The 22,592-nt window shown below is 41.8% G+C and overlaps 1 protein-coding gene across 3 annotated transcripts in view; it reads right to left on the reverse strand.

The window, feature by feature from the left end:
• Positions 1 to 5,543: 5,543 nt before the first annotated feature.
• The window catches only part of rap1aa (RAP1A, member of RAS oncogene family a), a 50,353-nt gene continuing 33,304 nt past the window's right edge, over positions 5,544 to 22,592 (reverse strand). For all 3 annotated transcript variants that reach the window (XM_088920274.1, XM_088920276.1, XM_088920275.1), the window contains exons 3-8: positions 20,161 to 20,229; positions 19,992 to 20,048; positions 19,031 to 19,171; positions 11,530 to 11,673; positions 10,439 to 10,557; positions 5,544 to 6,579 (exon numbers count right to left, since the gene is read on the reverse strand). In XM_088920274.1, the coding sequence (XP_088776400.1) occupies positions 10,468 to 10,557; positions 11,530 to 11,673; positions 19,031 to 19,171; positions 19,992 to 20,048; positions 20,161 to 20,229 (501 nt within the window). In that variant the 3' untranslated portion in view covers positions 5,544 to 6,579; positions 10,439 to 10,467. The remainder of the gene's footprint in view (positions 6,580 to 10,438; positions 10,558 to 11,529; positions 11,674 to 19,030; positions 19,172 to 19,991; positions 20,049 to 20,160; positions 20,230 to 22,592) is intronic.

The raw sequence follows: 22,592 nt of genomic DNA on the forward strand, positions 1-22,592 counted from the left end.
GGAAAATGCTGTCACTTCTCATGAACCTTAACATGCTTTGGATTCATCCTCACTCGTGATTGTTCAAACCACCGTCTTCCAAATGAAAGCATCTGTATTCTAGTCCGCCTGCCCCCTCCTCCCCTGGGGGACAGGACAAAGGAGATTACATGTGTTTAAAAGGAATCACACTCACACACAACCTCAAAACACTCTGCTGCAGCCCTCATACTTTCAGCGCAGATCTGTGATTAAATGCTCCTTTTAAACACTATAATCCAATATAAAGCCACATTAAGAAACCTGTTGGAAACAGGCTAGAACAGATTTGCCTTTTGTGTTTTAAGTACAAACAGGTTTATTCTATGTTACATTCTTGGCATTTATTTCAACAAATTTGTGAGGAAATATTTATAACACCTGGAGTACTTTACACAAGGATAAGTGCTATCTAAACAGCATTTGCACAGCCAGATGAAGTTAAATTAATATTAAGTATATTTCTTCCCTGTTTCACCAACACAATTTGTACAACAGTCTAAAGCTGATTAAGTGCACAATAAAGAGAAACGTATCAATGAGCTCAAAGTGATAACTTCACTCTTATTAATGTATTATGTTATATAGCAACAGCAATGTTATATGAATATAGCCTACTGTTTCCTGGAGTTATTTTTTTTAGTTATCCATATAATTAAAAAAATGAAGAAACATTGAAGATTCTCAGTGATCCTGAGCCACTAAATTACAGAGGTTATTTCATTACATGTCACTTAATAAGATACAACTGACATTCAATCAAATCAACCAAATTATGATAGAGGGTGTACAATAATAAATTGCGTAAATCAATTATCAGTTAAAAAACACATTTTAAATATACACTATGAAACACAATGTGAATGCAACACACATGATGTCATCTACATTTTTAAGAGTGAGCAGGTAGATTTGTTTTTTGAATATTATTGTGCCATGGAATAACAAAATACTGAGGTCACGTCATAGGATGTCATAAATGTCAAGTACTCACTGTTGGAAATTAAAATTGCTAAAACGAGCAGTGAAAGATATGATCAGCCCCTAAATGAGTTATGAAGATCACCTTCTGGCCATCGACATGATTTTAAGTGACCTGTTGGTGAGGGAATGTTGTCTAGATAATGAGATGCTGTGCTTTAACAATTGCTGGACTATGATGCTGGGAAACCTCTTGGTGAGGGACAGGTCAGGTCCCAGAAGGCAGAGGGTATCTCATTTATTGACAGATGAGTGCTGTTTAGCACTTGATCTGAAGGAAGACAATGTGTGCAGACATTAGGAGCTGTGACTGTTGTGTTGGGGATTTATTTGTTATAAAAAGACCTTTGGTACAGACTTTGGTACAGGTAATTCTATTTCTTAGTAATATAAGGCCAAACGCCAAACCATGAGGGTCAGCTTCTAGCAGGACAATTGCAAGACCACATAGGATTACAATGGAATAAGGCCAAGAGAATACTTCTGAGGTTTGGGTAGTGATCCGCCTTTTCTCCTGACTTATCTAGTTGACTTTCTCCAGTAGAACCAAGATGGAATTAGCTGAAAATGCCAAAGCCAAGACTGATGCCCAGCTTACCGGGGTACCACGCCACCAGGTGTTTCATTGTGGGGGGAGGGGGCTTGGCTGACCAACTGGCACTTTTGTTTTTACGCTTCACTGATACCCTCTTTTTGAAGGGCACAAGCTGCTGGGCAGCTCCAGCTGGCATCAGTCTCTGTCTGTTCAATTTTTGCACTTGAGTGAGACAGCACTGACAGTTAAATTTCTGTATCAGGGCCAATATCTTTATAGCACATTGTAGTGTATTGCTCTGCAACAAAGAGTGGAAATATTACAATAATGTTAACCTGTCACTGTGCTTTGGGTCTATTTTAAGGAATAAATAAGACTTCAGTGTTCTAATCAAGACAATCAGATTAAATCTTCAAAAAATACATAAAATTCCAAAAATATGAACATTTAACTTTATTTGAGACCTTTTCTATTGAAAAATATCTGAACAAATTCAGTGACCATAAATTCCTAAGCATCTGGTAAGCAATTTACACCACAGAAAGTTGCAGTTCCATTAAAATGCAAAATTCTAATTGTACACAAAGAAATTGGAAAGTCAACATGAATTTATTCAAATAGCCAGCACAACAGAAGAAAAAAGATGGGGATCTTACCAATTTTCACAAGGTTGGTCCAAATAATGATCTGAAATGGCGTTGCAGTTCAGTCCAAGCAGAACATTGTGCTTCCTAACTATGAAAAAACTATTCCTTCCAGAAAACACTTCAAGCTCAGCCATGGTTAGAAACTCAACCTTTAACTAAACTTGAATGTAATTTGTGCATACAGTGAGGGTCTAAGATGGCTTTCACATATTCTCAGCTGCACTCATGATATTAGCACCCTCTAGTGTTCATTACCTTTTGTTTATATGGCAAAAATAATAATAATAATAATAATAATAAAATAATAATAATAATAAACTTTATTTTATGTAGCGCCTTTAAAGGCGGCTTCTCAAAGCTCTTTACAGGATGACAACAACAATAAATAAGAATACACAAGATAGAACACAATTACAATATATAGAGGAGACTGTGGATGGTGGTACTAAGAAAAGCAGAGGGGTGAAGAATGGAACCAGTTAAGGCTTTTCTGAAGAAGAAGGTTTTGAGTCTGGATTTGAAGGAGTTTAGAGAAGGTGACTCTCTGATATCCTTGGGGAGAGAGTTCCAGAGCTTGGGGGCATAACAGGAGAAGACCCTGTCACCCATACAAAGTAGACGGGCTTGGGGGACAGTAAGGAGAGCAGAATTAGAAGAGCGAAGGTTGCGAGGTGGGGAGTAGGGCGATAATAGTTCAGACAGGTACTGAGGTGCCAAGCCATGCAGAGCCTTATAGGTGAGCATGAGGATTTTAAAGTCTACACGGAATTTGACTGGAAGCCAGTGCAAGGACTCGAGGATAGGAGTAATGTGAACACTTGCACTAGACCTGGTCGGGATTCTGGCTGCTGAGTTTTGGACATACTGCAGTTTGTTCAGAGTAGATTTTGATACCCCAGTGAGTAGAGCATTACAGTAGTCAATTCGAGAGAACACAAATGTGTTGATCAGCTTTAGCAATATTTATAGTATTTATAGTCTAGCAATATTTCTGAGGTGAAAAAAGATGTTTTGACAGTATGCTGCACATGTGGGTCGAATGTTAAGCCAGAATCGAATATAACCCCAAGGTTTTTCAATTTTGATTGAAGCTCAAGGACAGAACCATCTACAGATAGGGTTACAGGACTGGCTTTACGAAGGTGATGGGGTGTGCCAATAAGCATGACGTGCTTCAGTATTTCCATTGCTCCTGCTAAGCCTTACTCATCAGCTCCTGGACTAATTAAGCACTTGGTAATCTTTAGCACCTGGGCTAATCAGGCAATTAACAATTCATTATTGTTTGAGACTCCAGTCCTATAATGGAATGAACCAGAAGTGTCAAGAATGCCCTATGAGAATTTGTATTTCAATGCACCACAGTTTAGTTCTCACAGCTACATTTTGAAAGATGAAATGCTTAATTAAAGAGCCATTTTTTGAAGTATCGACACTGTCATATGATAAAAACATTTAGTCAATGAAAGTCACATATCTGCCTCTCAAAGACTCAGTTCTAGGATCTTGGGTTACAGTCCAGACTAGGACACCATTCTGTGAGCACAAATGGAAAAGTGCACATGCAACACCAACCTAACAAACTCCACAGCCCTGAATACGTGGTTCCAACAGTGAAGAGTTCTGGTGGTTCCATATTGTTGTGGAGCACATTTTGCAGGCATGGTTTAGGTACAGTCGCTTTCTTCGAAGGCAAGACCAGTGGTATAGTCAGCAGCTTATCATCCTGCGACTCACAACTGAAGCTAAGCAGAAGTGAGCCTGGTCAGTACCAGGATTGTAGGCCTCCTAGGAAAGCTAAAGCTCCTGCTGGTTAATTGGACCAGTATGAAATGCTCACACCGTGGTCTGTGTAGGTACTAATGCCCCAGTATAGTAACGGGGACTCTATACTGTAAAAAATGTGCAGTGAAACCGAGGTCTGGATTTTCTGTGGTCATTTAAAATCCTAGAGCATTTCTCAAAAAAAAAGTAGGGGTGTTACCCTAGTGTCTTGGCCAAATTTCCCCCCAGCCTTTACCAATCACGGCCTCCTAATAATCCTCATCTCTGAATCAGCTTCATCACTCTTTTCTCCTCCCCACTGTAGCTGGTGTGTGGTGAGTGTACTGGAGCACTATGGCTGCCGTGTCATCATTCCAGATGGGTTCTGCACATTGGTGGTGGTGGAGGGGAACCCCCATTACCGGTAAAGTGCTTTGAGTGGAGTGTCCAGAAAACCACTTTGTAAGCATGAGGATTATTATAGTCACTACTTCACGTTAGCGAGTGATACTCTTCACTCCATGTTGCAGCATTTCTTTCTTGCAGGGAGGGTGAAAATTCCCCCATCCACTCGTGGTATCCCTGTAGACTGACGAGCATGATTCTGATGCTATCCATATATTAGTCACACAGCCTTCTCAGGCCCAGGATCTAAACCCAATTGAGCATTTATAGGACATTCTGGAACAATGCCAGAAATAGTTTTCCACCTCCATCAAGCAGGCATGAGCTGATCGACTTTCCTGTGGAAGAACGGTGCTGCATCCCTCCAGTAGAATTCCAGACGCTGGCAGACCCTGTGCCATAGCATAAACAGGGCAAACTGGCCACACATGGTGGTCCAATGCCCTGTTGAGTGACTTTACATTGGCATTTTCATTTTTAGGTCTACAAACTGTAGTTGCTCACACTAAATTATACAATAGCTCCATCTACTGGACAAAATAATTCCACCTAAAACTCTCCATGACAGAAATCAAGTTGTGAATGAAACGGACAACATTTACTCCCAAGTCAGACTACTTTAGTATCCTGCCCAATTCATGACCAGTTTTAAAAGATGTTTTGGTCGTTGAAAGGTTAAGCCACAGGTATGTTATTAGCATCAGGCCTGTGCCAAGTACTGGGTCTTAGAACAGAGCTTCCTGGTGACTGACTTCATGACTGGATCCATGCAGAATTAAGATAACTCATTAAGAGAGTGTCTGGTACAGAGGAAGTCCCATCCATGATTGCACATCTTGTTCATGGTTTTTGGGGATAAACAGCAGGTTATTTCTGGGTGAAGATGGCATAGTGATCAAGAGCTCCTTGGCTAAGCAATCAAAAGCTCAGTTAGTAAGCAAGATAACAGAATGAGGTGAAAGCCATGAATTTTGGGGCTCCCAATTTCTAACCCAAAGGTTCATCTTTAATCGAACACTGACTAACTCTAAACCCTAACAGTTTCATTTGTGAACTATTAAATATGCTAATGTTTCCAACATACCATACATAGGGCAGTCACTGGGTTTGGAAAGTGGTGATGAGGAAATTTCCAACCTTGTTGCTGTTTGGCCCCCTGCACCTGAGACTACTCTTCGACAAAATGCACCCAGTAAATCCGAAAATCATTTATTCATTCAGTTCACATTTCCATCGCAGGCGTTTTCTGAACAGCGATGACTGAGACACTTGCCAGGCAGAGAACCGAAGAAAAACATCATTAAGTTAAAAAAAAAACACCAAAAATGATAGAGCTCCTTTTGGATAAGAAACATATATATATAACAAAAATTACAATGACCAAAAAATAATGAAAATGTACTAAAATTTAATTATTCATAAAAGCCGGAATTGTTTGTGACAGGAAAACACAAGAAGCGATATTAGAGTTGGTTTAGTATAATATATTTCAGCTTTGAGAGACATAGAAACCAATTATTATTATTCCCACAGTTTTTTCTATAAAATACCTATTTTGTTTCCCCAAAGCATATTTATGCAAAAGAAAAAAAAACATTTGGAATTCAAATCCATTATGGGAAATCTGAAAGCCCAGTGACTTCAAATACAAAATAAAGTCACACAGGAAAAGAATGTTATTTGCTGCAAAGCCCATTAATGTCAGGAAATAAAAATATATATGGACTTCAATCTATTACTTTTGACACAATTAGTGCTTAGGACTGGTACATGATAATAAAAAAGGTCAATAATCATCAAATCTGCTTCCATTTGCAATATTATATATAATTTTAATTGAGGCCATGCTGTTTGTTTATAATCATAGATCTAAATTTCAACTGCCCCCCCCAAAAAGTTTATTATCTATTGCCAGACATGAAAATACTGTAGTCTTTAAACATTTTGTTAAAAAAAGAACAAATGGAGGCCAGGAAGCTGAAGTTTCAGGGTCTGTCTTGACAGTCAATCCTACCAGAGAAAAAATCCGGATTCTTCGGCTGACTGATGTATAAAAAGTACAGAGGAGTCCGTCCGAGATATGTGGTCGATTATTTTCACTTTTCCTTGCAGTTGTAGTTGTAGTAGTAAGATGCTTGTTTTTTTTTTCTTTTTGAAGTTTTCATTTCTGGTTGAAGGTCTGGAATGCTGGCACTTTCCAAAGAGGCAACAGTTCTTCATTTCAGCATTCTGCATCGAGAGAGAGACCAGGGTTAGAGCAGTGGCCTCAAAATGACACTTCAACACTAGGTGATACCGATTTCTTCTAGTAATAATATTAGGACAGCACTGAATTGAAAACTGAGGGGGACTTATGTAAAAATTGTACATTGTGCTTGTATTATACCATTTAGAACATGGGGCACAACTCATGTTATCAAGTACTAAAATGATATTAGTGCTTTGCAACCAAATCTAGGAGGAAAATAAACAAATAATTTGCTGTTGAAAAGAGAAATGCGAGGGGATTTGATTCAAGTTTTCAAAACCCTTGAAGATGATGAAGTCCACTTAATGTGAAACACATCGTTGCAGACCACAGGGAAGAGGTTTTAAGACCTGAAAACAGGAGCCTCCTCTTTTAAATAGAGAGCAAGTCTGAAACAAGCTACACAACCATCTTATCAAACCCATCTGCTCTCCTGAATGGAGGAAATCCCCAGATCAATTACCCAGCAACCCAAAAGAACGCAACCTTTCATACAGTTGTGATAAGCGCCTGTTTTTGTTTCAAAATATCCTTCTGACCAGGTCTAGAATAATGACACTGCAGGGTTATCAGCCTTTACCAGTTTCACTTAATCTTTCTCCTTATGCCCATCCAATCTGGAAGTGCTTACAGTTTCTCTTTCGTAAAGGTCGACACTGGTGAAAAGACTCAATCAAGCCACACAACAAAAACAAAATGAGTACATTTAACAGCCTGTGCTTCGGATCAATGTGGATACCACACGGTCTTGAAACTTGTAAAAAGGATGCAAAGACTGAAAAGGAAGAGCTCAGCACAAGTGGAATTATGCCTAAATTGAGTGAAGAAAGGCAACGGTACATTGCCGATGTGCGGGAAGGCAGGAGCCAGGTCTTCACACAGAGAGACTCTCTTAGGGAAGGCCAGCGGCTCAGGGTCTCTGATGAGTCAGCCGCTCCGAAGCTGTGAGAGGAGCTGGGGCCCAGGGCTCTGGGCAGCCTGCTCCATCAAACAGGACTGCCGGCTGATGGAATCAGCGTGCCTTTATCCCATTAGCAACGCTCGGCTGCCCAAACAGAAATGAATAAACACAGCCTCGGGCCAGTGCGCCGTGCGACAAGCACAGCTCGGCTTTAATCGTGAACGACATCGCATCATCATCTGGAATGTGTGCTGGCAGAGCCAGGGAAATGGAGAGAGAGGCAGAAAGCAGAGCTGTGGGAGGGCTCATTCAAGCACTAGGGGGGGTGTCTTCTGGGACAGAACAGTTTACAGAGGCACTGGCACAGGGGATCTACAGCTGCACGAGTCTGCATTGGTTGACTATCCAGCACTCTGCAAGAACTGAAAGCGTTTTGAAACTGAGAATAAATAGGTAATTCTCACCAAGTCTCTCATTCCACCCACCCACAAAAACAGAGAATAATAACAGTAAATTCAGCCCAAATGCAGACCTGACCTGACCTTACACAGGCCAAGTCAGGGTGTTATACTCCTGTTTGGGTTCTCCTGAGTGATCTGGCAGCTCAGCAGTGACACTCTGGTCTAAAGACTAGCTTGATCAGCAATCCCACACTGCACTTGGGAGGGGCAGCAAGTTAATCTTCTGCCCTTAGTTAACATAGTTAACAGAAACCTTATGAGTTAAGGGTGTTTGTCTATGTACCCAAGTCAGATCTATTGCAACATTATTATGGAAATTAATTTTAATCTGATTTGTCAAAATTGACAAAGCAGAACGGTAAAAATGAGAAAATAATGAGGCATCAACACAGCAACAATATAGTGTCATAATTTTAGCACAACCTAAGTACAACAGTGCAACCTTACTAAACATTAAAGTAGTAGTTTTAACTCCCCTGTTGAAGAAAACTACTTTGAAATAATAAATACACACTGTGCAAGCACTTTAAAACTCAACTGTGCCCACTGAAAAACTAGAACATGAAAACAACATCCTTTCCAAGTGATCCTTTTCAGTAAAGTCCCTATTCCAAATCACAACTCTGGTCAAGGAGTTACACAAGGATTTTTTTTCACCAAGCACATTTTAATTGAAGAGTATCCAGCTGTATACTTGCAGATGATCTGGTCTGTTTCTTCGAATCCTGCAAAAGCCATGAAATCTGGACTTTGTCTGTGCTGACATGTACTCTTCAAATACAAGTTCCACAAACCACGGCCTTGTAAACAACACAGCGCGTTTCACTTAATTGGGCTCAAACAGACAGACACATGGCCTGTTCACAGGCTAGTGAACAAGGGGAGAGGTGGGGAGGGGAAAACACATGAAGGAAAAGGCAAAATTGAGCAGGTGAACAGGAAATAAAGAAATGGGAGTAGGTAAGAAATTTCAGGGCCGGGTGTGAAAGGTGAATAGAGGGGATCAATCTGTAGCCTAAAGGTACAGCTATACCTGTTCCCCTGAAGATCATTTTTCTGAACATTCTAATTTTCACAGTGAACTGAAATAAACTGGGTGCCGTGGTAATCGCATCCCTACCTACAGGAAGGGTGCAGTACTGCTTGGTTAACTGGAGATGGTGCTGTTTCTGTCCAACACTGCTCTGAAGTCAGGAGTGTGAGGGCTCAAGGCCATGTCCCAATACGGACACTTGTGGTCTTATTATATTATTTTATGTAAAAAGAAAATTTCATTAGGCTGCTTTAGATTCATATTGTATGTATTTGAGGTATGAAGTGTTGAGATAAAGCTTTTGTCACCCATTTCTGCTGATAAATATTTACCTACTGTGTATACAGAATGACATAGTATTTAATAGTACAAAGCTCTGAGGTAATGCCCAATTTACCTTCAGTTTACTTTAACCACTTTGAATCAATCGTGTTCAACGGGAATAAATGCATTATGTTCCACGTCATTTTTGTACTGGGACAATCAAAATTAAATGTATTTAATAGGACAAAGCTTGGAATAAACAGAGAATGGTATGGCCAGGTTTTCTTCATTTCCTTCACCTGTTTTGAGCTGAGCCTGCTAAACATGAATGTACACGAATGTACTACTTTTTGGACAGATGAGATGACATGTAGTTTCATCAAACTGTGAGTGAAGAATGAAAAATGATTTTTAAAAAGTCGCTGCAAACACGCACATAGGCACTCTGGAAAAGAAACATCAACAACAGAAAGCATTCTAATTGTGAGCCATGGTACAAATGAGTGATGCTATGCAAGGGTGTCCTACTACCCTTTTATAACTGTGCACCCTTGAATGCTTGGTGCACTTGCACTATGTCACAGAAGTGCAGACTTGGAGGAAGGGTTTAGGGCTTAGTGTGGCATTTCGGTCACCGCCCTAGTCATCTCATCATAAGCTTAAAAGCCCCTGATAAGGCCAGTTATAGATATGAACACAACTTACAATAAAAGGAGTCAACTGCTGCCCAAAAAGAAAATACAGTGAACCTGGTGGTATCTAAATTCACATTAATCTAGAGTTGCCTACAAAATTGCAGTTTAAACGCTGAGGTGCAGGAAGTATATGATTTGCCTGCTCATCATCCAGGTTAATTCTGTATAAAAACATATTAGTCTTACTGTCGGTATCTAGAAAGGTGCCCAGAGGAGTAATACTTCTTTATACAAATGGATTGAACACCAAAAATGATTTAACACTTGATCTCAATAATTAACCTCAAAATTCACACACAATTTTCATGTGATGTCGATGTTATAAAATTTAACACAGCTCCTGGATACTGATATAATGTCACTTGGTACTGTCCTGCTGAAGTTTGATGAAGATTCCCGTTTGTAGATGGCAAAGGTACCAAGCCTCTGTCCCTGGCATCACAAACTCAGCTTCAAAACAGAGCGAGGCCAGACTGGCACACCCACCTGGCTCAGAGCTGCTGCTGGTGGGAGTTTTAGAGCAGTAGGCAAGACGATTTCTTTTTCGCCTTCTTCTTTTCCACTGGCGTTTTCCTATTTATCTGTCTGACCAGGTCATAGAAGATCTAGAAGGGAAAGAAAAACGGATATCAAAAAAGTGAGAGAAAGAAGATCTGGAGACAGCAGAGTGGGCTCTATGTCGGATCTATGTATCGTGACCAAGGGGAAAAAAATCCCACCCTGCCTTTGATAAACCTCTGATCTGCCATCTCAACACCATATCAAAAACAAGCTCCCCTCAAGCAGACTTTTCCCCGATTAAATCCAACATGAATGCAAGACGAAGCTGGCAAGGTTGTGGAAGAAGAATTTGGAAAAACCGGGAGGCATGAAGTTTTGAAAGGTTGGAGCGCTCCACATCCAAGAGGCACCGAAAAGCAGGAGTGGTGACACCTACTGAACCAAAATGTTCCTATGTCCATGGAGAGTGCTGGGAAAGCAACTCCAGATAAATGATAAATTCCAATCAAAAATTATCAAAACTTTCTACTTCAAAGCTGTGGCATGACATCAAATTATACATGTACACCTGTTTCAGGACCTTCAGCTCATCCCCTTCCTGTGCTCCTTCCATCAATCGCCGGTGATATTTTATACAGTTTTTGTCAAATAACAGAAGGAAGAACAAGGCCCTAAAAACATGCACTATATCTTGCTGGGGTACCCTACTCAGTGTTGGACAGCACCACCACCCAGATCTGTAGGCCCAAATCTGCACTTTACATTGAAGCTTCTAACGGTTGAGCAACCCGGGAGCCCAATTTCCTCCTTATCAACTCTTTTTGGCTGTACAACCATTATTCCAACGTGGAGCAAAGCTGTTAGGGGTCCGGTCTGCACTCCCGGCCCTGAATCTCTTCCCCTACTGCTGACTGCAGAAGGAGCGGTGTCCAGTATGGTGGAGATGCAGCCGATGGTGTAACCAATAAGACTCATCATGAACCACTGCTAACAGTCAGTTCAAAGTGTTAGCAAAATCAGTAAAAAGGAAAAGACACACCAAGTGTTGCTTTAAGCGCTGCAAGCTGGGTCCTTACCTCGTTAACGTTGATCTTTGATTTCGCAGAGGACTCTAAAAAGGCACAGTTGTTCCACTGTCTGGCGAGGTTCTGTCCCTGCTCCTTGCCCACTACCCGCTCGTCCTCGAGGTCACACTTGTTGCCCACCAGGATCATGGGGACCTGAGGGGGCAGAGACAGAGCACAGTGCTGATGGACAGGAGTGGACAGTGCTGTTGGGGTAAAAGAGTTTGATAGGCTCAATAGCCTCCTCTTGTCTTTACCCTGTATTCTTATCTCAATGTCTTTTGAATCCTCTGTGATTCAGGGACTCCATAAAGTTAGATAATAGCATGAGCTGAATGTGAGTGTAGGTGGCCTCCAGGTGATTGATAAACATACAAATAATACAACTTTTAAATCTTAGTCGTATTTAGCTTTTAGCCTTATGCTGAACAGGGTAACATTTCAAAACATACGCTACAGTACATGTAATGCAATCCTTCATACTATTCTTTCCTCCACTGTGTTTCACTGACTAAAATGAAACAAACAGGCAGCGTGTTCGTCCCACCCCATATGGTTTGGAAAAAGAAACGTTTCTAGCAAATACAGGTAACGGCAGACAGCTCCGAGTGAAGCTTTGCTCCATAATCTAGATGGACAGATAACTGCAGGATGATTTTCCTGCCAGTAATCCAACAAGCGACAAGGCCAAAAAGCTACACTTTGGCCTCTCTTTGGGCCATCATTCTTGGTGTACATTACAAAGAAAAGATCTTTCTGGGTGCTGAACCTAATCTTGTGTACATTGCTAAAACCCCTTAAAACATGTTTCTACAACTCCTGGGTAAAATTAGTTTCCTGCCTTGTTTCAATACCTCAGGTGATTTTTCACAGTGGGAAGAGGAAAGTAGAGTCAGAAAGAGCTTCTCTTCAGCTGAACTCCCATCAGCTCAGCTGGAAGCCCGGTTATGAAGAGCCTGTAAGTGTTGCAGTGGCTGTTTCTTGTGAACTGTACAGGAATTATCTAGTGTGTGAACTCTGCTGTGACACAAATAAGTGGAAACAGTCAAATCTGTCAGCAAGCAAAGACGGAAAGCAGAAGAGTTCCATCAGATGACAAAACTGGTAATGAGGGGAAGTGTTTTTTTATTAGAAATCCTGTAACAAAAGCCCTTTTGGGGAATATGCTCATTACACAAGAGGCAGGGCTGCCAAGAAATCACAGCACCAAGCGCCGTTCCTGAAAAGGTCTGTCTTGTTCTTTTGCTGGCCCTTTCCAAACCCCACCAAAGGAAGTTTTTCTGAGCCCCCAGGCTGAAGACAGGGTCCTCTCTTGAGAAACGGAGAACAGGAATGTTTGGACTGACCACACTATGTGGCCGCACTTCTTGTTTGGATTCCAAACAAGCGTCTGGCATGGGCTGAGAAAACACTCAAAGCAGACTTTCCCTTGCAGGGTCCAAACATCAACAGGCATTTCCACAAAAACACTCAAAGGAGCAATGCAGACTCAGCTTTCCAGAACACTAGAGCAAGGCCGCGCTAAGAGCACAAATCTTCAACCTGTCATATTTTTCCATGGGTAATGTATTCATACGTATGTACAGTATGCGGATTTTCTCAGAAGGTGATCTCGTGTTGGTCTGTACACTGTCAATAATGTTACCGTCACTGTAACACAGCTATGGACTGCAGAAGATCTAAAGACGAAAATGAAAAACAAACAGCACAAGATCTTGTATAATGGGAGTTAAAAATGTTTAACCTGAGTAAATGGTGGGCTGTTGTGGCAGAGGGGCAATGTTGTACCTTTGTGCCTGTCCTTGTGAAAGAAGTAGCATTTGTTACAAGAGTTTCCTTGTTTGCATATTTTGTAAGATGCTTTCCTTTGTCACAAATTTTACAAACACTATTTTTAAAGGAACCTCACAATCTCAACAGGCAAAAAATGTTCCTCCTTGCTATTTTTCAGAGTGGAATGAACCTTTATTTGTTCCTTTGTAGCCAGTGCACATTGACGCAGATCTCTACTCAAACGTTTCTATGCGACTTCAAAGGGCCAATTAATTTATCAGTGTATGTCTTACGGATTATGGATATGACCATCTCCCTTTTTAAAAATTATGTTTTCTAATGTGCAATATGGAAAGCAGCTCACACCGTAAGAGAGGAAGAAGAAACATGTTGCCAAAAATATGGTCTTTATCAAAACAAAAGGTAATCCATCAATGAACTACCAACCAACCACTGGACACCACATGGTCTCTGCCAGTCATGTACCACTTTCAGGGTAAAAAAAAATCTGGGAACTTGACGAAAGAATCATGTTTCTCAGTGACCAAACAAGGGCATCGTGCTGACAGAGTGCCTGGATCTCCGAGCCAAGTGAGCTTTAGGCAGGAACAGCGCTGTCCGGAGTTGCGGCCCGAGTTTCCATGGGCTTGGAAACAAACAGCCCAGGAGCCAACACACAGAACTGAGCCCTGGTCACCTTGCTGTCTGGGACAGAGCTCCTCTTTGCAAACACTACCAGGCAAAGCCTGACAGCAGGACATTTCATTTCTGAATGGAAAAAAAAACAGCAATACCTCATAACCAACCAGTCTGTTATCTAGGCTTGCCTGTTCTGTTATACAGTCTCTCGATAAGCTCCAATGTCAGCAAGCACTGTCTTACCTGACATTGTCCAGGAGAAAAATGATTAGCGGGCAGCTGAAAAACCTATAACCTGACTTTGAAAGTCTTTTGTCCAATTAATCAAAGTTTCATAACTTTGAAAGTGAACTGACCATTCGATCAGTTCACTTTCAAATACTTCAGCACAGCACAGATAGTCAATATCCTTCACTAAAAACACAGAGAAATTATCTCACCTACAGTCCTGTCTGTTTTAAGTGCATATCACAGTTCTGCAGCAAAATTGATCCAGAAACCTCAACACAAGAAAAATACAAGAGAATGCTTTCCCTGGTCCCAAAACTCCAGCATCTTATTTCTGAAGGAAGTGATTGCCTGGGAAGTAGCCAGACAGCAGGAAACACAACAGGGAATGAGGAGATTATAAACCACAGTTGTGCACATTTGATTTTCCTTTTTTAATATTTGTACAGACCGCTCTATTTCAATGAGCTGACAGAGTTCACGTTTGACAGCTGTTGCTGAACAACACACAAAATGCCACCATAAATCAAAGGTTTTCATTCAGGACCCATTTCTTTGCCCAGAACATAGTGGGAGTCTGGACCCAGCTTCCCAACCTCATTGTTTTAACAGGCCTGCCTGGGATCCTTAAGGAAACACCTGGACAAGATCATCCAATCAGTTAGCTACTGCTAAGCTTCTTGTCATTTGGAACAAGTAATAGGTTTATTCCATGCTGAAAAAAAGAAGAAAGAAAACACAACGTTTCGGCCGTGGAGCCTTCTTCAGGTGTGAGCTAGTTTTTTTCAGCATGGAAAAAACCTAGTACTTGTTCCTTTGTAGCCTACGCATGCTGATGCAGCTACCCACCTGAACTACTTCTTGTCATTTGGTCTTATTCCATCCCTAGACTTACCTAATTGAACCAATTTCATAGCCTATATCAAAGCTCTCATAAAACCCAACTATCTTCAGTTTCTCAAACCCCTGCACAGTGACGGGACCAAAGAGCAGGGGCTGGACAAGACATCTTCCTCCCAGCAACCACAGGACTCGTGGACCTCTCCTCCAGAGTTCACCAGAGTCACGCACTCTGGCTTGCCAGGAGCTGGGATTCGAAGACCGATATGTGGAAGTCGACATAGCTCAATCAAATCAAAAGGCGGACAAATAAGATTCAGCTCAAACAAAACTGCATCCATTCAACAGTGCGTGTGTGCGCAGTCTGTGAGCATTAATCCTTCAGACAGCAGAGGCAGCCTGAGGCAGGGGAGGAGAGAGCAGCCAGAAATAACATTGTCACGACTAATCGCCATGCTGCCTAATCAATGTGCCTTTCACGGTGCTGGGTTTAGGGAAATCGTGATGTCAGTGTGCTCTTAGAGCACCTCGAGGAGAAGAAATTCCGACAGGCATTTCTGCGTTACTCACTCACAAACCGATTTCCTCTGTTCTAGCTCAAAAGTGATGTGCTGCCACTTTTTTGCATGGTTGTTCAATGTGCTGATGCTCCCATTTCTTAGGCAGTATCAAGAGCTAGCCCAGAAGAAACGGGTGCTTCAAAGCACCTCAAGCTCAAAGGCCCTTTTGGGGCTGGTCTATTTTTCTGAAATAACTGGAGAATGCAGACTGGTTTTGGAAACTACTTAGCAAACCACCAACAGTCCAGCATAGTATTAAATAGGTGAGAGAAAACAGAAAAAAAAGATCCTTATTCAAGCGCACTCCCTACAATGCAGATAAACTGAGTGGTTTTCCCATTTCCTTCAAGGTCCATAATGCCTCCGAGAATCTGTGTCAGGCACTCCGTGACTCCCAAGGACAAGCTATGTATTGTGGATGAGCTGCAGTAGAGAGCAACCAGGTACATTATGGGATGTACAACACTGGCTACAAAACTGAACTTTTTTAGTCTTAAACTGAAGACCGTGAAAGGACTTAATACAAGTCAACCCAAAGACAAAGTCAACCCAGAGGACCTCTTCAAAATGAACGGTGAAACAGAAACCAGAGGGCACTACATGGAAGTTTAAAAGAGAGAACAGAAGGCATTTCTTTACCCAAATGTTTGAGGGAGTATGGAACAAGCTACCCAGCCATATTATTCAAACTGGCTGCCTTCAATAGATGCCTAACTACCAAATGAGTTAGATGGGCCAAATGGCTTCCTCACTTTTGTAACTTTTTGTAACTTCTTAAGTACTGTATGAGACAACACCAACATCCAGTTGCCCACTGTAACAGAGCAGTACAGTGGTGTAGAGGAAAAACGGCACATAATGAAAAATTAGATGCCAGGAGGTCACACAGGCAAGAAGAGAATCCCATTTTCCTCTCCTTGATAGTCCGCAAGCCTATGAGAGGACCATTCATCCACAGCCTTGATGAGCAGACAGGGGGGAAGAGTACTGTAATTGAGTAAACTCCACTTTTCTGGGCAAGTTTTTTGCTCATCAGATCTTGAGAATGAGCTGCCCTCTCCTTCTTTATCAGCCGCAGAGAGCATGCTGGGACTGAGAGCAGGACAATTATGGGAACTATGAGCATCCTCTTTGGAAAAAAAACAGGGAGTGCAGGTATTGTTTTATTTTGGGAATCCGAGAATTATGCCATACATTCGGAATGTGTTTGGATTTTCACTGTTCACTGTTCAGAGTGAAATAAAATTATATATACTTAATATGAATACATTCGTATTTTAGCCTATGCTAACTAGTCATGTGCTTTCTATCTTTGTCTTCTTGTGTTCTACAGTTTTATTCTAGGTTTTCATTTTCAATTACTTTTCAGAAAGTTTGAGGACTTGCTTTTTCACTTGGAGATTGTGTGTTACAATGTCTAAATAAAGATCAAATAAATTCTGATTTAATGCGTCTCGATTTCAGGTTGCTAGGCCACAAAATGTTACTTTGAAAATGAGAGCCGCTTTGAAATGTAGACTGTCTACAGGCACTTTAAGTCATAATTGTGAATGTTTTACCAACACAGAGGGCTTATTTAGTATTTAGTTTGGCCTAATAAAACAAAATGTGCATTGCAAATAATCAAATTATGGGCACTGTAAAAATGTATCCTCTGCTATGCTATGAGGGTGTTTTCCACAGATCCAGCCATAGAAATATCAGATTTCCTTGTGCCACATTCACAACACTGCTGTCTGAACAGGACAACTAGTGGTACATAAGTTCTTCTGCCCCCAAAACAGCAACCAAGTGCATCAGTGCAAAGCATTACTCCAGCTCTGAGCCCCACTGTCAGGATGTTAAGTGTCCGAACCAAAAGTTAGAACTGAGACAAGAAAGCAGCTTTCTGCCCTCAGATGTGCTAATGAGTATTCTCTTGCAGAAAATCAAGTATATCATGTACCCTATGTATATTACGTTTTAGTGCTTATGGCTTGTGAATTGCTTTACCTGATGTGTCCATTGACTTCCCAGGCTTGGATTAGAAAACCAGTGTCCCACATAAAACCCTGTGGTAACAGCAAGTGTTCAAATAGTTTGTTTTTTTGGACAGGATCAAATTTTATGCATTTTCACTTCTAATTAGCGAACTTTCGAAAAAATGCCATCCCAGCAGTTTAGGCACGCATCGCAGCACTTCACTGCAGAAAAGAGCGGTCATAAATCATCCACAAACCACTTTATCACCGCAGCCCAACAGAGCTGTCTATGGGAAACCTACCATTCCAGATGTGAGCAGGGAACAGCTATAGTGCCAGATGTTAGACTGTCTATATGCCCAAGAGCTCCACTAGGGTGCTCCCAAGGGGAACAGCTATCATGACATCCTCAGCCTATAAACTCTGGGACCAGAGACGGGGAGACTGTCTGACGGCAGTCCCAGACTTTAGCAGTTCCAATGAGGACAGCAGTTTTGAATATTCACTGTATGCAGCTTTGTTACCCAGTCTAAAGATCCTGAAGGGAGGATTCAACGGATGGCTCCGCAAGGACAGAGAAACGACAACACCACAAAGTAGCGAGACCACGGCGGCAAAATTTACCTCAAACCATATTGCTTTTCTCACAGCCAGAAGCTGCAAGTTAGTCATTTACTGACTAAGATGAATTAGACACCTTTATGTTAACTATTTCTGTGCTACGTAAGGCTTGAGCTCATAATGATCAAAGCATACAGGTGGACAATGGAAACACAAAGATACTCTGGGTCATAACAGCTCACAACATTGCCTTGAGCACTGTTATCCAAGTCACCACTACTTATTTGGGTATAATACATAAAGTATCACTGTTATATGACAAGGACCTTGACCTCAATCAATCTCAATGTGTGTGAGATGAGCCCGACTCTCCTGGCAATTGGAACTCATTTCTACATACATAACCAGTCCTGTCCAAATACACAACAGTATTAAAAATATAACTGATCACTATTACTGTATCAACCATATGATGAACACAACATAATTAAACACAACACTTTCCGATGTATTAGTTTTCATTCTCCCTAAAGGCCACAGATCATAGAAGGCCATCTGGCCCATTAAGCTCGTTTGGTTCTATTTCTCTACAGTTCAATAGACAGGACTGGTTGTACTGAGATCAGCCACCCCCACCCCAAGTACGGTATCTGTAGAGTTGCCGATAAAACCAAGTATTGAAGTTGAAGGCGCTGGTTCACGACAATTTCCTTTAGTTGCGACTACTGTTAATATTAGTAACTGTGTTTCACAAACATTTTCAGCATTTTTATGTTTCCCCCTTGTAAATATATAGTTTGATTTAGTGTTTTGTGGGCAATTTGAATAGCTGTCACAGCACCATAAAACCATGAACACCTTTGGTACATGGGGTGGGGGATAAACTACACCATTGAGTGAAAATGGAGAGGACATGTGACCTGTAACCCAATCAGAGACATGGCTACTCACGTCTTCAGTGTCCTTTACTCGTAAGATCTGTTCTCTTAAGTCCTGTAGGTCGTTAAACGTTGACTGCGCTGTAATGGAGTATACTAAAGCAAAGCCCTGGCCATTCTTCATGTAAAGGTCCCGCATCGCCGTGAACTGCTCCTGTAACAAAGAGACAGAGCAAGAGGGGTGAGTGACCCCCCTTTTTGGTCCTGAGATGTCCGAGTGCCACCCCAGACACACACAACTGCCACCCCTCAACCTGACCTGAGGGCAGGCAAGGAAAGGGACGTGTAACCATCGTTTTCATTGGATGTCGACTGGGACACCAAGAGGCAGAGAACAATCTGACTGCGCCCCGTCTTGCAACCTCTGCTGATGGCCCTGTTGTCATCTAACCCCATAAGGCCAGCCGCGCAGGGAGTGATTAAAACCACATGAACAATTCAGTGCAGCGCTGATTCGTTACAGCACTGAGCTCCCTTGCCTTTGGGTCATCTCCAGCAATAGTTTGTCGATCCACACCACACAACACAGAAAGGGGAAGAAATAATAAAGGCAAACACAATACGTCAAATTAAAAGCCTAAAATTTAAATCAAGGGATGATAAAATTGCATAACAAACCAGAAGTAAGTCCTCATGTAGAAGGTTGTGAACATTTAAATCACGTGTTAGACTAGATGAAGTTATGCCAGATAAGGGAAACCAGATACATTCTAGTGCTTAAAGGTGTGTCCTACACTGTCAGGATGAAGGAAATGAACCTTTTAAGCCTTAGTCTTAAACCAATTGTTCCCTTGTGCAAGCAGCTCCTGAAAGCAGGCCGACTGGGCACAAACACACGCGATAACAGGTGATAATCTCGAGCTTCTAGAGCCAACGTGGTCGGTTGGGGTTTTCTCCTCTGGAGAGCAGATATTTGTTTTTTTTTCCCCCATTTCGGTTTGACTGATCAACAAAGAAACTGGAGCTCTACTTACCGTTCCTGCCGTGTCGAGGATCTCCAGCATGCACTGCTGCCCGTCCACTTCCACTTGCTGCCCGGGGGAGACGGGAGAGAGAGAGGAGAAGAAGCTGAGTTCATTCTTAACGCTGCACACCCGTACAGTTCGGGTCCAACCCAGAGACCATCTTCACTGTAACACCTACCTTTCTGTAGGAGTCTTCTATTGTCGGGTCATATTTCTCAACGAAAATTCCCTGGACAAACTGGACTGTCTGAAGAGAGAGAGAGAGAGAAACTGGGTGAGCAATCAATAATCTCATGTTAACGCACGTGTTTGCATCAGTATTTCTAAACCTGTGCGCACCAGTCTGAGGAAACATCCTCATTATATTAATACATTAGGCATTATGAGGACTGGGGAGGGCATCCTCACAAGAGAAATTGTCCTTCTTTATTTTTAGTAACCAAATGGTGTCCATCTTAAATTCTAAAAGTGCCAGAACTATACATTTTTCTTTCTACTTTCTGCTGCACAGTTACATTTCAAGTAAAAACAGAAGTCGAGGGAGTTGTTCAAAAGTACAGCATGCAAACGTCTGAGTGGTAGAAACCAACTAACTAAAGCACTAGCTCAAGTGCCAGTTCTGGACGAACACTGAACATCGGTCTATACAAGATGACACCCCTACTTCCGCCCTTGTCACCCTCTTACTCCCCCCACCTGCAGAGCCAGAGTAAATCTACCTCGAATAAAATAGCCTAAAGAAACAGCAATTCAGGGCAAATCCAAACTGCGTGCAGCCCCAGTGGACTGAGTAGGGGCTCAGAGCTACTATGAGCGGTTTAACTCTATACCACCAACAAACACGTAAAAACTCCTAGCTGGTTTCAAGTGCATTTAAAAAAACATGTGCCACTCATTTACCAAAAATAACATTTAAATTACATAAATAAGTTTTGGAAGACAGTAAAAAAAAAGCAGTCATACCATCCCTCAATTACAGAAACTGCTTTTTCCTAAGCAACATTCCACAGAGCAGCGGTCATTACCAGTGGCATCTGGGGAGCATCCCACTAAGAACACTTGCATTTAAAACAACTACATAAAACACTAAGCTACAGTTACATAATGGGTCAATTAATACACAAGAAAGTCAAACTGAGACTCTTTAAACATCTAGGGTTGGTTTCACAGACTACTCCCAGTGTTCCTAAAATAACACCATGTAGTTCATGTTAATCTGGGTATGTGCAACCAGTGGCTAATATTTAACTTACACCCATTCCAACATAAATGTCACCAAAAACACCCTCTCAATAATGCGATTGCTTGGTACTTCATTTAGCAGTGGGAACACATATGGAGGTTACACAACGTTTTATGAACAAAAGGAAAAGCACACACAATCTCAGTGCAAATAAAATGTATCTTTTTTGGTTTCAGTGGCAGAAAAGGCCCTTTTTCAAGGCCTGGCTTTGAGGACGTACTTAGCCAAAGTAAAGCAATACATTGGCAGGAACACCACAGAAGGTTTTAAAATGCAGAGCAGCCAGGGTAAGCTCAAATCATGAACAAATCTTGTGGAAAGAAAGAGCTGTTATAAATGAACCTCCTAAGATATCAAAAACTGCTACAAGGCTGTTAATCATTTTCTATTTGCCTTCTTAAGGACAATATCATAATTTAAAAATCAGTGCATTTTAAATAGAAAATCATTATTAATGGTCTTGGATATTTTTCGAATTGGCACAAATGCTCTGCACAACGAGGCACAAATTACTATTAGGGAAAACGAGCATCTCCTGCACAGGAGACACCCTTATACACACACCTCTTTATAATGATAGACTCCCAAACAGCCTATTCCTAAACGGAAGGCAAAATACCACTACAACCAAGTGATGTGAGTGGCTTGCCCCAATAAAAAAGCACGGCCAAGCAAATCAGAACATCCTTTTGTTTATTTTTAGTTCTTGGTTCTGGAGACCCAAAGATCGAGGCATGGGGCGGGCACAGCGCCAGCAGGCCCCAGGAGCGAGGCCTCTCCCAGCCCTGACCCCAGCACCCCTGCCATGCGGTCCTGGAGCTCGGCCATGGCTCTTTCCTAAGTGGATTGGCATCCGGGAGAGCTGGGCTACCACTGCCAAAATGCGAGGACAAGAGCCCAACCGTGTAAAAACAAAAAGAAGAACTGGTCTGACAGTGAGAGACGCTGAGGAGGCTCGCACACTTCTGTATCTGGGCCCTCGTGCAAATGGACACGCAGAAGGCCAACATTTTTCAAGAGTGTCCTGCTGTGCACTGGTATAAAAGTATAACTTCACTGTGACACAGTAGAGGAGAATGGTGAACAACATGATACTACAAAATGGCAAAGCAGGTGAGAACCTGGGAAAACTATGAGGATGCCAGGGAAATTTCTCACGGTTCCTTTTTTCCCGGTGGGTGTTTTTTTTTCTTGGTCTGAGGTGGGGCCTGGTTTAAAAATGGCAGGACTCCAGTCAGTTTGCCAGTCTTTTCTTACCTGGTCCTTCTAGTTTGCTTCGGCAGTAGGGTATGTCACAGGAAAACAGGAGGGGAAGCATTTAGGCGCTGCGACATTGCATCTCGCAAATCTCAAAGCGCTACGCAGCA

Source organism: Atractosteus spatula, chromosome 7 (assembly GCF_055471065.1).
Source record: "Atractosteus spatula isolate fAtrSpa1 chromosome 7, fAtrSpa1.hap1, whole genome shotgun sequence".
Taxonomy (NCBI): domain Eukaryota; kingdom Metazoa; phylum Chordata; class Actinopteri; order Semionotiformes; family Lepisosteidae; genus Atractosteus; species Atractosteus spatula.